The sequence below is a fragment of the Fusarium solani genome, assembly GCF_023522795.1.
Source record: "Fusarium solani strain SB1 chromosome Unknown bctg00000014, whole genome shotgun sequence".
Taxonomy (NCBI): Eukaryota; Fungi; Ascomycota; class Sordariomycetes; order Hypocreales; family Nectriaceae; genus Fusarium; species Fusarium solani.
Genome location: NW_027072141.1, coordinates 384,940 through 398,050, shown reverse-complemented (window position 1 = coordinate 398,050; position 13,111 = coordinate 384,940). Strand labels below are relative to the sequence as shown.

The 13,111-nt window shown below is 53.5% G+C and overlaps 4 protein-coding genes across 4 annotated transcripts; 2 read left to right on the top strand and 2 right to left on the bottom strand.

Moving 5' to 3' along the window:
* Positions 1-129: 129 nt before the first annotated feature.
* MRS44_017604 (uncharacterized protein) lies at positions 130-6,524 on the top strand (the record flags this gene model as incomplete). Its single annotated transcript, XM_065615513.1, has 3 exons — positions 130-2,811; positions 2,897-3,966; positions 4,034-6,524. 3 exons carry the CDS (start codon positions 130-132, stop codon positions 6,522-6,524), a joined length of 6,243 nt encoding a protein of 2,080 aa, XP_065471585.1.
* An 817-nt stretch (positions 6,525-7,341) lies between these two features.
* On the bottom strand, positions 7,342-8,478 carry MRS44_017603 (uncharacterized protein; the record flags this gene model as incomplete). Its single annotated transcript, XM_065615512.1, has 2 exons — positions 7,342-8,140; positions 8,210-8,478. The coding sequence occupies 2 exons, from the start codon at positions 8,476-8,478 to the stop codon at positions 7,342-7,344; spliced, it is 1,068 nt and encodes a 355-aa protein (XP_065471584.1).
* A 934-nt stretch (positions 8,479-9,412) lies between these two features.
* MRS44_017602 (uncharacterized protein) lies at positions 9,413-10,700 on the bottom strand (the record flags this gene model as incomplete). Its single annotated transcript, XM_065615511.1, has 3 exons — positions 9,413-10,310; positions 10,458-10,565; positions 10,615-10,700. 3 exons carry the CDS (start codon positions 10,698-10,700, stop codon positions 9,413-9,415), a joined length of 1,092 nt encoding a protein of 363 aa, XP_065471583.1.
* An 800-nt stretch (positions 10,701-11,500) lies between these two features.
* Positions 11,501-12,401, top strand: MRS44_017601 (uncharacterized protein; the record flags this gene model as incomplete). The annotated part of the gene is made up of 2 exons (XM_065615510.1): positions 11,501-11,563; positions 11,691-12,401. 2 exons carry the CDS (start codon positions 11,501-11,503, stop codon positions 12,399-12,401), a joined length of 774 nt encoding a protein of 257 aa, XP_065471582.1.
* Between the last annotated feature and the right edge of the window lie 710 nt (positions 12,402-13,111).

Below are 13,111 nucleotides of genomic sequence, written 5' to 3'. Positions count from 1 at the left end.
GATACTGCAGGAAGCAATGCCGTATTAAGGATTAAGGAGCATAATCATCATCGTCGAGAAGCGAAATCGTGCAACTAAAGAGAGTCCGACGCGGAAGCCTCGTGATCTACCATCCGCCTGGAGTCATCGATGTCGAGAAGGCAGCAGCATGAAGCGGTTGGCCATGTGGGAGCCTGCTCGTTGTCAGCTACCGGAGGTTCCGCGCAGCATCAGCCACCGAGTCAGTTTCAAAGGCCCTCGTTGCCGAGAGAACGTGGTGCACCGGAGGCCGCGGATCCCGATCCTCCGCTCTTTCATGGACACATTTTGCCCAAGGAGAGGCGGGATGGAGATGATGAGCGGCGCGGTAGGGCGGCGGTTGGCGATCCGCCGCTTTTTTCTCGGAATGAGGCACCCACGGTCCGGATTATCCAGCCCAATCAATCAGTATCTGAAGACATTAGACGAAGCGAGCTAGCAGCAGCAATTGCACGGGTTTTGCCCAAGAGACGTCGAGGACGGTATCGGCGGCCGAAAGCAAGACCAGACACCAGCCGAGACGAGCCTCCGAGGAAACAAATCCGAGCTGGAACCCGAAAGCAGAGAAGACGAGAGTTGCAGGCCGAAGACCTGGCGAGCGTTCTGCGCTTCTTGGAGGACGAATTCGCTGTGAAGGAGAGTCTTTCCAACAAGCAGGCGTGGTGTACGCCGATACCACATGAGAGAAAGGTGTCGACCGTCCGAGCCTTCTACAAGGAGTTCCACGATGTGGACACTTTGCCAATACGGACTTGCATGCTGTGCTATCGTAAGCGCACGAAAAAGGAGTTGAGAGAGGTGACATGGGACCAATGGATGTCGAGCTGCGTCAAGAAGGACAACCGTTCGCCATTTTCATGTCGGAGCTGCTTTCCCGTGGGCGAGACCTTCTCGGCATGTGCCGAGTGCGCTCGTTGCTTGAGGCGGGGTGTTCTGTCGCCTGCGGCCCAGCTTCACAGTCGTATTGGGTGTGAACATATGTTTCCCGAGGAGCTGAAGGGCCTCACGCCGGTTGAGGAGAAGCTGATCGCGCTGAACTCATGTTACGGGTTCGTCACAAGGTACAGCATTGCGAGTAGCCAGAAGCAGAGTGCCCGGTATCCGAAGCACATCAAGGGCCACATCACGGTGTTCCCCAACAATGTGCAGGAGCTGGCCACAAAAGTGCTTCCCCACCCGCTCGTCCAAGTGATGGAAGAGATCCATGTCTCGTGGCAGGGTGCGGAGAAGCCAGCACCAAGCGACCTGTCAGGTTTATTGTCGGTGAGGCGACGAGTCGTTGAGAGGGCGCTCGTCTGGCTGAAGAAGAACAACCCGCATTACGCCGAGATCGAGATTGACGCGGCGGAGATGGAGAGCTGGGGCGCGCCGCCGCATGGGGTGCCGCCGCTGGTGTACGATCGCATGGAACGGAATGAGCCAACGGCATGGGAAAAAACGCGAACGGCGCAAGTTGTTCCGCCAACGGAGCGTGGCATGGACGACGAGGGATCGTTGGAGATCGAGGAGATCCTCGCTCGTCTTAACCGAGGAGAAGATATACCCAGTGGCGAGGCCCAAGGGCCGGGGCTGACCGAAGACGAAGGTGGCCACCGGAGCGAGGCCGAGTCTGGTCAATTGGGAAAATCGATCAATGAAGTCACTTTATCGGGTATGTTTGCTCTGGACGGGCCGCCAGATGTACCCGATGTGGAGAAGCTCTTGTTTGCCTGCAATGCCGTGAACGGGGATACGGTTGTCGGGGGAGGCAAAGCGGGCCCGACAACACGAGTGGAATCGACGGAGACACGGACAGGGCCCGCCGACGGACGTGAGCCATATATTCACGTTTCTCGGGGCGACGAATTCGCCGACACATTCGATGCCTCGTTCTTCGCGAAGACGTTTCCCACGCTACTGCCGTTTGGGGTCGGGGGGCCACGGTTGGTGGAAGAAGCCGCCCTAAGCGTGGGAAGAGGTGTCGATATGGGCGGAGCAGAGGCGGCGGCACAAGACCTCGTCTCGTCCCGTAACATGAGTCTGCGAACGTGGGCCGACATCACGCTCCAGCGCCATGGTGGCCGATTTGCGACGCATCACATCTTTGCATTCCTTGTATTCAACATGAGTGTACGGTCGAGGAACCGTCGCGTCAGCATGTTGAGCGTAAGGAGGAAAGATTTCCGCAAGATAGAGCGCATTGTACGGTCGCTCTCGGCAGACAGGTTAGCAGCGGCAAGGATCGAGTTGGAGAACTCAGGAAAAACGAGTGACGAGGGTGTGAAGGAGCTTTTGAGAAGTCTTTCCTTGTACGGCTTCCGCCAGCCTATGTCCAGAGAAAATCGCTTGAGTATGCGGCGGAAGATACAGTCGCTTGTTCTTCGGCATGGCGTGCCGGCGATCTGGTTCACGCTCAATCCAAATGATATTACGAACCCGGTAAAGCTGCGACTTGCAGCATACCGCACCAGCGAGCCTGACGCGGCCGAGGCTTTCCTGAAGAGCCTTGGCATGTCGTACAAACGCCTGCGGCTGGCCATTTCCGACCCCATGAGCTCGGCCATCTTCTTCCACCGGGAGATGACGTTGTTCTTTGAGCATTATGTCAAAGTGGGAGAGGAGTCGGTATTCGGGCGCATCATCGACTATTTTGGTGCTGTCGAGACCAACGAACGAGGGGCGCTTCATGTCCACGGTTTGCTTTGGTTGCATGGGAACACGCACTTGAGTTCGATGATTGCCGATATCGACGGCGAAGACCAAGCAACGTACCGTGAACGTATCGTCCAATACATAGATAGTGTCTTCTCCGAGGTACAGTATGGCCCTAACTAGGCATGTCATTGAAGAAGATGCAGCGGTCGAGGCGGGGGCCAAAGCTGACATACCTATGAGGTAGGACTTGGACCAGGAAGGGTATTGCACCCTCCAAGCGGAACGGTCGGTGGCATCGGACATTTCCTCCCTGCTTGACAACAGGGAGCAATTTTCGGCCGCATTTGACGAGGAAGCGAATTTCTGTGCCGGTGCGACACAGATCCATACTCATAGCCCAACTTGTGTCAAGTACTCCTTGAGCAGGGGCAGAGGAGGAGGAAAGAAGCGTAGCATTTGTCGATTCCAGGCGCCATGGAGACTAGTCGAAAGGACTGCCTTCACGGCAGACGGCGTGTTGCAAATTCGAAGGAGGCATAGCATGGTGAATCGGTGGAACAAGGCCATGGCCGTGGGGCTTCGCCACAACCACGACATCTCCTTCATAGCGACGCAGCGGAAGACCATGGCCCTCATTTATTATGTCACAAATTACGCGACGAAAGTGGAGGATCCGGTGTGGAAGCGTGTGGCCGCCGCGGCAGAGCTCTTGGCCGCATCAACGGGTGAAGGGACGGCCAACCGATGGGGGAACGGGGGAGAAGGTGCTACCGATGACGCCGTCAAGGGGAACAGGACGCGGCAGTTCTTGATGAGGGTGGCGAACCGCATATTCACGGAGCGATCTCTATCGCAGGTCGAAGTCATCGCCCACCTTCTGGGATACCCGACCGAGTTCACCAACAGCAGCGATTGGACGTTCCTAAATGTCTCTCTGCTCTACTGGCACGTCTTCCGACGATGGCGACACCTCCGGAAAGAGAGCGGGGCAGAGGCTGCAGACAATTCTGTGGACGAGTCGATAGTTGTGGAAGAAGCAGGTGAGAGGATTAGCTATGCTGAGGCATACCAGCACCGGGGAGACGTTTTGCGAAGCCTGTGTCTATATGACTACGTGTCGCTCGTCAGACTCAAACGAGTCAGTAAAGATGAGATCGCTGCCGCTTGGGGAGAGGTGCCATTCGAGAGCGAGTGGGAGTCTGGAAGAGGCTGGTTGCAGGTGCTGAGACGGCCGGGAAAGCACGCCAGCGTCTGCCTTGATGGCTACCTGAGCAAGGATTTCGACCAGGATGACGAAGAGTCGTGCTATCGAAGGTGGGTCTGCCCGCCGCCGACAGAGTGTTAAAAGGTCGTGTTGAAGAGGCTAACCTCCATGCTGAAGAGCAGCCGTCCAGCACCTTGCGCTATTTGTGCCATGGGAGTCTTTTCTGTGCCGAGAAACGGACGAGATCAACAGCATTTGGGCGCGGGCTCGAGAGGCACTTCCTCCGAGAATATCATGCCTCGTCGATAATGTGCAACTACTCCGACGGTCGGCCGAAGACGCGAAACGCGACGCCAGGCAATGGGCAGCCTCAGCCGGTGACGCTGACTTCACGGCCGCACGTGCCGGTGAGGAAGGAGAAGGCGAGGCTGGTGGTGAAGAGGTCGCATCGGTTTACCAGTCTGACAGCATCGGTGACGCAACGCGTCTGATTGACGTCGTGAGAAGTGCAGTGGGCGCCAACCAAATCACTGCCGGCTCGCCGGAGCTCATAGCAACAATGGAGCAGCTGTGTCGCTTCCAGCAGTCAGCACTGAGCTCGACCGCTGAGCTCCAGGCCACCGTAATGCCCGAACGGGGAGAAAGACGGATAAGCATACCAGAAGGGAGATTTTCGGGGACCGTTATACCACCGCAGGATCAGGTCAAGGCCATCAAGTCGCAGCAGATCCGTGCCTCCAGAGAGAGGGAGCGAATGATCCAGGGCATACAAAATATGGCCGCGGCGGATAAAACTGACCACAGTGCGGCGGTGCGAAGTGTGCTCACTGGTTTCGGAGAGGACGACGTCCAAATGACGGCAGTCGACTTGGAAGAGACGGCAGGCGAGGCAGGAGAGGCAGGTCCGCGCATGGAAGTCGACTTTGGTGCATCAACGTCCTTCCTTGAGGCAGGTAAGGCTGTGGCAGCGCGGTTCACATTGAACAAGAGGCAGACAATCGCCTTCCTGATCATATGCCGCCAGCTCGATTCGATACAATGTAGCGGCAGAGACGATGTCGGTCAGCTCTGCGAATTTGTTGGAGGAGAAGGTGGAACCGGCAAGTCACGAGTCATCGAAGCACTCGTCGAGCTCTTCGCATCAAAAGGTATTTCGAACCGTCTGCTGATAACGGCGACGTCGGGGACTGCCGCAGCGCAGATCAACGGCATCACGATCCACTCCGCCTGCGGGTTCACCAAGGACCAAGCGGCGGGGGGCGCGAACACGGCCAAGGATCTCGACGGGGTGCGACTGCCAAAACAGGCCGAACGATTTGTCCATGGCCAGTCTCGTATGGCCTGGCAGGAGAAAGACGTGCTAGTGATCGACGAGGTGAGCATGCTGGGAGCGCGGACGCTACACGCGGCGAACGAGCAGCTCTGCCGGCTCCGCGGATCGCAGCAGGACTTTGGCGGGATCCCCATCGTCCTCTTCTGCGGAGACTTCCACCAGTTCCGTCCGGTACAAGAGAGGTCGATCCTGCTGCCGAGCGTGGCCGTCTCGTGGGACGAAGACAACTCGTTCAAAGCCGAGCAGCGGCACCAGCATGACAAGGCGCACGCGTTGTGGAAGAAGTTCACGACGGTCGTCATGCTGGACGAACAAGTACGCGCCTCCGGAGATGAGGAATTGCAGAGACTGCTAAAGCGGATCCGATCGGGCGTGCAGGACCGCACCGATTTGGACCTCCTCAACTCGAGATGCTACCGGGAAGGCAGGCGGATCCCGTGGGAAACAGGCATCACCGTGGTGACGCCGCTGAACAGGAATCGGTGGAACCTGAACATGGAGGCAACCTTGTCGTTCCAGATCCAGCAGCGGTCGATGATGCGCATCTTCATATCCGAGCATAAGTGGAAGGACGGTCTGCCGACCGAGGAAGCAGCCACCATGATGCTGAACCAGGGCGACGACAGCACGGTACCAGTACCAGGCGTCCTCATGTTCGTGCCAGGGATGCCCGTCGTCGTGAACCACAATACCCATCAGGGCTTGAAGCTTGTCAATGGGGCCAGTTACACGGCGCTTGACGTCATCCTCGACAAGGCGCACCCGGGCCATCGGATCTCGGCCGATACGATGGTCCACTTCGGGCCGCCGGCGGGGATAATATTGGCGTCGGAGGCGACAAAGAACTTCCACTTCGTCGGAATGCCGCCCGGCACGGTCCTGTTGATACCCATGAGCGTCAGCATCCAATGCCAGCGAAAGCGGCCGTGGCAGCAGAACGACGTCAGTCGGAAAGGTTTGCCTTGTACGGCGGCCTTCGCCTGCACAGACTACAAGGTGCAGAGCAGAACGCTGGAGCGCGTAGCGCTGGAGCTGCGGGGGATGAGGACGACAAATGTCGACGGACACATAGTCCCCGCGCAATGCGATCCGTACAGCCTGTACGTGCAGCTGTCGCGGTGCCGGTCGCTGGACGGCATCATGCTCATCTCCAAGGTGCGGGAACGAGATCTGGTGGGCAACCGGGTTCCCCACGAGATGACCGTGGCAGAGGCCAGACTGGAGGAATTGAGCAACAAGACTGTTCAGGAGGCTCTGCGGTGGCTGGATGACGATTTTCCCCCGTCACGCGACGACCAAACGGAACCAATGAGAGGCGAGGAAACCGACCAATGAGAGGGGTTCTTTTGGCATCGGAGGCGGGGCATAGACCTTTCGTTCCTCAAGGCACAGGGGAAGGCGCACGTCCGCCGGGGGAAGTTGGAAGTTGGAAGCTGGGCGTGGTGGGCGAGTTGGCGGCTCCCTTGCGCTGAGTAGCCTTTCGGTACGAAGCTTGCAACAAGAGCCTGTTTTACTAGTCGGTTGCTGCACGTGTTGAGAAGAGGGCGCGGTTTTAAGTGGTCGGCTCTGGGTGGGTGGATGAAGAGACTTGGCCAATAGGGCGTGTGTGTGTGTTGCCTTTGTTTTGCGTAGCCAATAAGACGTATGCAGCAGGCTTTGAGGAGAAGGCACCATTTTGAGTGGCACGATTTGAAGAGCTTAATGCGGAACTAAGAGACCTAGCCAATAGGGTGAGGGTGAATAATTGAGACAGTAGACCAAGGGACTGAGACTAGCAGAGATCAATCAGTTGCAATACCAAAGAGGGAAAATTGTCGATTTGAGTATAAGAAACTGCCATGCCAAGATGTCCTGGTGTTGAGACAATCGGATTTTTATCACTCGCACTGGTGTTGAAACCGCACGCTTATTTCCCCCACATATCAACCTATAAGTTTTTCAAATCCAATAAAACAGCCCAAAATACCACACACTATCACTATACTATGCTACTTAAAGTCTCTTTGTCGGATGCCTCTTGTTCCTGCCACCTGGTTCGGTAGTTGATGACCTCATATTAGGACGAACGGAGGATCGGAGTGTGGCAGATATGTTAGGTGATCGAGAGTCCTCGTTTTCCTTCGCTTCACCTTCTTCATGGTTATCGTTTTCATCAGAGTCTACGGATGTTAAAGGGGAGACCGGCGACCCTGCAATGATTGGAGATGTTGCGGTAGTTATAGTAGACCCCCTGAGTCTCTTGGGGGGCGGGGTCGTTCGAACTTGACTGAGACGATGGAGATGCGGAGATTGCGGGCCTTTTGTTCTGAGATGGAGTAACGGATTGTTGGGATGGACCTCCCTGCGGCGATTGTGATGATTGTGACCGTGACTGTTGCACCTGTGAAGATTTCTTTGAGGGAGACTTGAACATAGACCTCGCTGCTGCGAAGCCGCCAGCTTGGGATGGGCCAGGTTCGGTTTTAGAGGGGGGGACTGCGTTAGCGGCAGGTGCAGGTGGCGTGCTCTTGTCCGGAAACGTCCAAGAGTCGGGAACGACAATGAAAACATAGTCCTTCTCATCAACTGTAGGGGCAGCCACCATAAGACTATGGTCAAGCAGGCCAACAATCTTGCCGACGCAGTTGAAGGGAACACCTGGAACAAACTGCGTATCTTTCCTATCTGCCATCTTCTTGCAGAGGAGAGAGAATGGCAAAGCGCGAATAGGAAAGAGAATAAAAACTTGAAAGGGGTGGAAGCCTTTGAAAGGGCTCTTTGATGGCTGGCCCGGCGTGATGTAGGTACAGCACTGGATAAATGCACAGCATCTCAGCTGCGCATCATCCAACAGCGGGACAGAGCCCTTGATCAAGTGGGTTTGACCTGTCCCGAGAACCTGCCCGGTCAAGGAAACAGCCGGTTGGATAAGTGGAAAGCCCTCACCATTGCAAAGAGTTCGTGGGTCAATGCTGATAGTTACATTAGTGGCAAGCGCGATAGTCGAACTCGAGCTAAGGGGAAATGATAAGTCTGCTTACGCTTGGTATCCAAAGTCGCGTATGAGAACAACTGGAACCTTGTACACTTCGCCGTCACCATCTTCATCGCTGAAAACATCAGGCTCCCGTAGGACCCACTCCAGTGCGTAGGGGTGTACTTTGCCAGTGAAATGGAACCACTGATTCTGCCACTCCGAATCAACAATCTGCTGGTTATAGACAGAGAGGTTGAGACTAAAGTAGATCGGCAGTGGATCAGGGGATCGATACCCTTCAGAACGCAGCACAGAATATTCAGGCAGTGTCATATAGGGAGGGGGTGGAAGAAAAACCCTGCCAAGAGCTTCAACATTAAGGCTCTTTATAAGTTGTTCATTTGATGTAGGAAACCGCGTTGGGGTATCCAGCTGACCAAAAAAGAACATGGTCATATCACTACCAAGGTTTTTCGGAGAGTCATGAGGCATGCGCGGAGGGGGATGGCCGCTAAGGGTAGAAGTTGACGTAGGATTTAGGGTAGAAGTTAATAAAGATATGATATATTAAACTAGCAAGTATTTCGCTAAAAAATAAGAGAGTAGTTAAGATTACGATAGTGTGTGTGGGAGAGAGAGAGATAGAGAGCAATTGTAAGATAAGCCTGCAAGATTGGCACGCAAATGTATAGAATAAAGAAGAAACATATTAGATATTTATGATCGATTAAATAATATAGTATATACAATACGAAGATTAATACCACTTGGTAAAGATAGTACTTCGTTGCGCAGAGAGGATGGGCATCGCCGATCTTCATCTAACATTTTCAGCTAAGAGCTACTATCCCTGCCGATGTGGATACTCGCACAATTGAATTGATCAATTAACGTAGATGGTGAACAGATTTGCTTTTTCCATGAGTTTAAAGGATTGGCCAAAACGTCAGCACATAGGGAAAGCAAAAAGCATCTTGCTCTTTACTTTAGGTTCAGCTAAGAATAGGAAGGGGAAAAGGGGAAAGGGGATGATTAATAGTGCCCTGTCACCTAGTCACAGTTAAAATGCATAGCAATGCTCTTAATATTCTTCCTATAGCAAGTCCCACGATTTATCTGCCCGGCAGCCCCGGGTCGTCTCTTCGCTCAGTTGCTCTAGCCTCTGCTGGACCTGGGTTCCCCCTTAGCCCTCCCCTATTGCCGACAGCCTGACATGTACCAACTTGTTAAGCCGACCGGCCTCTTGCTGGAACTATTCCTTCACTCCCTAATCGGGTACGTAGTCGTCATTATCGAGATACATCATGCTACTAACAATAGACTTGGCCTCTTCGCAGTCTTCAGTCTTGTAGAATTTCAGCCCAAAGCTGAACATGAATGTTAGCGAGTCACCGTAATGCTTCTTGATGAACTTGAGTTCGTCGGCGTCGAAATACGAGTCAGCTAGCTGCCCCTCCGGGCGGTCATCGTTAGGGTAGTCCCGACCAATATCGCTATCGTCGCTGTCGTCGCTGTCGTCGCCGTCACTGCCGGCCAGGATGGCCCGGAGGATAATACGACCCTCTTCGCGATCGTCTTCCTTGTTGATGTTGAGACCGTGGCTCGCTAGAAACCTGAATTCGCCGCCCCAGTGTTTCTTGAGCAACTGCTTTTCCTCGGTCGAAAGAGGACCTACCTCCGCCTGCTGCAGGGCTTTGCTGGCATGCGATGCCTCCCATTTCTCCCGCTCACTGTCGGCCCATCGCACGTTGATCCAGTACATTGCCGACGGATCAAACGGAGTAGTGCCAACCCGAGGCCCAACCGGTGGGCCGCTCAACCTCACTTGTAAGAATTTGCCACGGGGCTCAAAGTAGGCAACGGTCCTACCCTGTTTATCGATGATGGTGCCTTTTGTGTTTTGCATACTAGATCCCGTATGGATATCGTATTCGTCTAGAATCGGACTTCCAATGACATTACAGATGCATGTGGGGACGTGAAGGACATCGCGCAGTCGTAGGATGCCGTGGGATCGTGGACCGGTAGCCCTCGGACTTCGTTTGACGGGAAGTTCGACCGTGCCGATCCCCACAACCGGCGTTTGGATCCCTCCCATCAAGTGGCCGACCATGGAGTTAAGAGGTGTGTAGTCGGCGCCGAACCACGACCGATCCTTGGCGGCACTAAAATTCGATTAGATGTCAACTAAAGCTTCACTTCGACTTCGGCTTGGCCACTACGAGGGATAGAATAGAGCGGACCGGTAGACGGACAACGTGTATATATGACTTGTACGTGATAATATTGCGAGCATGCGGGATGATACGTACTGGACGTTGGAATTATTGGACCAAATCCATGAAGGGCATGGAAGAGATCCGGCCATGGTTGATGATCCGTTGCTTCGCGCGTTGACGATCCGCTCTTGATTGGCAAATCTATGGCGACCGTAGAACGCAAACAGGAAATCTAGGCAGCCTGGCGGACGAGTATCGGCGATATGGAGATGAGATGACTAGACGGATGGAGGGAGAGTGTTCTGGCGGATCGTAAACGATGGTGGAAGTTCGCATGACGGAGCTCGTGAGCCAAAAACAGCTGACGTCATGGCGTCATGGCCTGAAGGGACCGGTCAAATCTCGGTACGGGACAACCTCGGCTTAAAACCAGCCGAGCTGAAATCACCAAACAAGACTTGCTTCACCGAAACCTTCAACGTCAATACAATGAATATATATTTTCAACGTTGATACTATTAATTTTCCTGTTCAAATTCGTTCCTTAAGGCTCTTTTGGGCAAACCGCAAAGCGGTTTGGCTCTCCTGTAAAATATATAAAATATAAGGACAAGAGCAATAATGCTATCACAAACCGAGTTCCACGTGCATTTCACGTGCATTTCACGTGCATTTCACGTGTCTCTTAACAAGAAACCCTCAAAAAGAAGACTCCTTTACACTTAATCTCAGAGAGCGAATGAGAGTTCAATTGTGCGCATTGGCAAATGAGGAAGAGAAGATTGGCACCTCTGGGGGCATTCGGATGGGGTTAATCCGGACCAACAAGAGGTGCGGTTGCGCTTCCGAATCGGGTAATCGCAAGGGGGGCCAAATTTTGGGGGGGGAAATCCCAGAGCTTAAGAAGACCTTTCGTACCGAAAGGCAAACGCCCTTCGGGCTGAATTAGCAAGCCTGCTGCTGACGGCCGCGCCTTAATCCCTGGCATAATCTTCAAGGGGAAAGAACTCCAGAAACAGTGGTTTCTTGAGGAATTCAAGCGGATAGCAGGCTGGTATTACATAACTTCGCCTAACGGGTGGACTGACGACCACATTGGCGCTGAATGGCTTGAAAGAGTCTATCTGCCCCAGACCATGCCTGCCGACGACTCTGACGCGAGACTGATCATTTTAGATGGTCATGGGAGTCATGCAACGGTATGTTCTTCTTTTTCTTCAGCTCAAGATCACTACTAAGCGACGGAAGGATGAGTGGATGGCCACGTGCTTTTTGAACAACGTTTATTGTTGCTATCTGCCAGCACACTGCTCTCATGGGCTCCAGCCGTTAGACAATGGAGTATTCAATGCCTCCAAAGCAGCATATCGACGAGAGTTGGAAAAGTTCGCTTCGTTGACTGATTCCACTCCAATGGACAAGGTTAATCTCATCAGGGCCTACGCCAAGGCTCGTCGAGTTGGAATGACTGAGAAGAACATACTCTCTGGCTGGAGGGTTACTGGGAATTGGCCGATCTCACGTGCCAAAGCGCTTCGGCATCCAGAAATCCAACAAGATAGGCCAAATGGCAGCCCAAGAGCGACTCCCGAACCCAGGCCGTATTTTGACTCGGACGATACACCACAGACGAGCCGTCAAATTCGTGATCTTGGGCTGAACAAAACACAAAAGACACGAAGACGGTACAACGTAATAGCCAAGGGCTTTGAGGCACAACAGCAGACGGTAGCGGCGCATACTGTGAGGATTGCTAGCCTAGAGGAGGAATTGGCTCGCCTGAAGAGAGGGAAGAAGAGGAAGGCGGTGCCGAATCCTAACAAACGTTTTATGACTCTTGGTGAGACTCTAGCTGATGGAGAGGCCATAGCCGAAGAAGAGACTCAAATTATGCCTGTTGTGGTGGAATGTGGCTGTTCAGGCGAGCAGGAGTCAGAATCGGAGGCTGCCTCGGTCATTGAGGTCAGAGAGGAAACCATACCCCATCAACCAACCACGCGATCAGGGCGGCTTATCAAAAGACCCAGGATTCAATAGAGAGATTCAAATATTATTTATAAGACAAAATTTTGCGCATATCTATCATTTTGGTCAAGTTCTGTGTAAGTAAAGTTGTTGATTCTTGGTGGTGCCTTTTTTTTTTGCGTGGCGAAAGAGTGGGGTTGGAGAAAGAGCGGTTGTGCATGGTAACAAACAATTGGCCGCTATTGATGGAACTACTGACCACTATTGATGGTCTTATTGACCAACATTGGCACTATTGATCACTATTGATGACACTATTGGCCAACATTGGCACTATTGGCCACTATTGATGTCACTATGGGCCACTATTGATGGCCTTATTGACCAACATTGGCACTATTGGCCAGTATTGATATGTAAGTATAGCGAGAAATTTTCCTAGATTTTGTATTTGTCTAAGGCTCAACGCTAACCCTCGAACCTTAATCTCATACCGGCAGGCTAGAAAGATCTGCCGCAGGCCGACACCCGGCTAGAATCCCGACTTGGCAGCCCTACGACGCTCCCGCTCCCCGGAGTCCCCTGCCTTGGTTTCATCGCTGTCCTCAATGGGCGCATTCGTGTTCAGATACGTTCCCCAAGTGGAGGACTGTGGCAAAGCACGTGCACTTGCGGGACGCTTCGGTTTTCCCTCCATCTCAGTCACGCGGTATGCCATTTAGGCATCAATGGGCTGTGTCTGTTTCTTACTTTCATCCAAGTTCACCATCGGCAACTGGGTT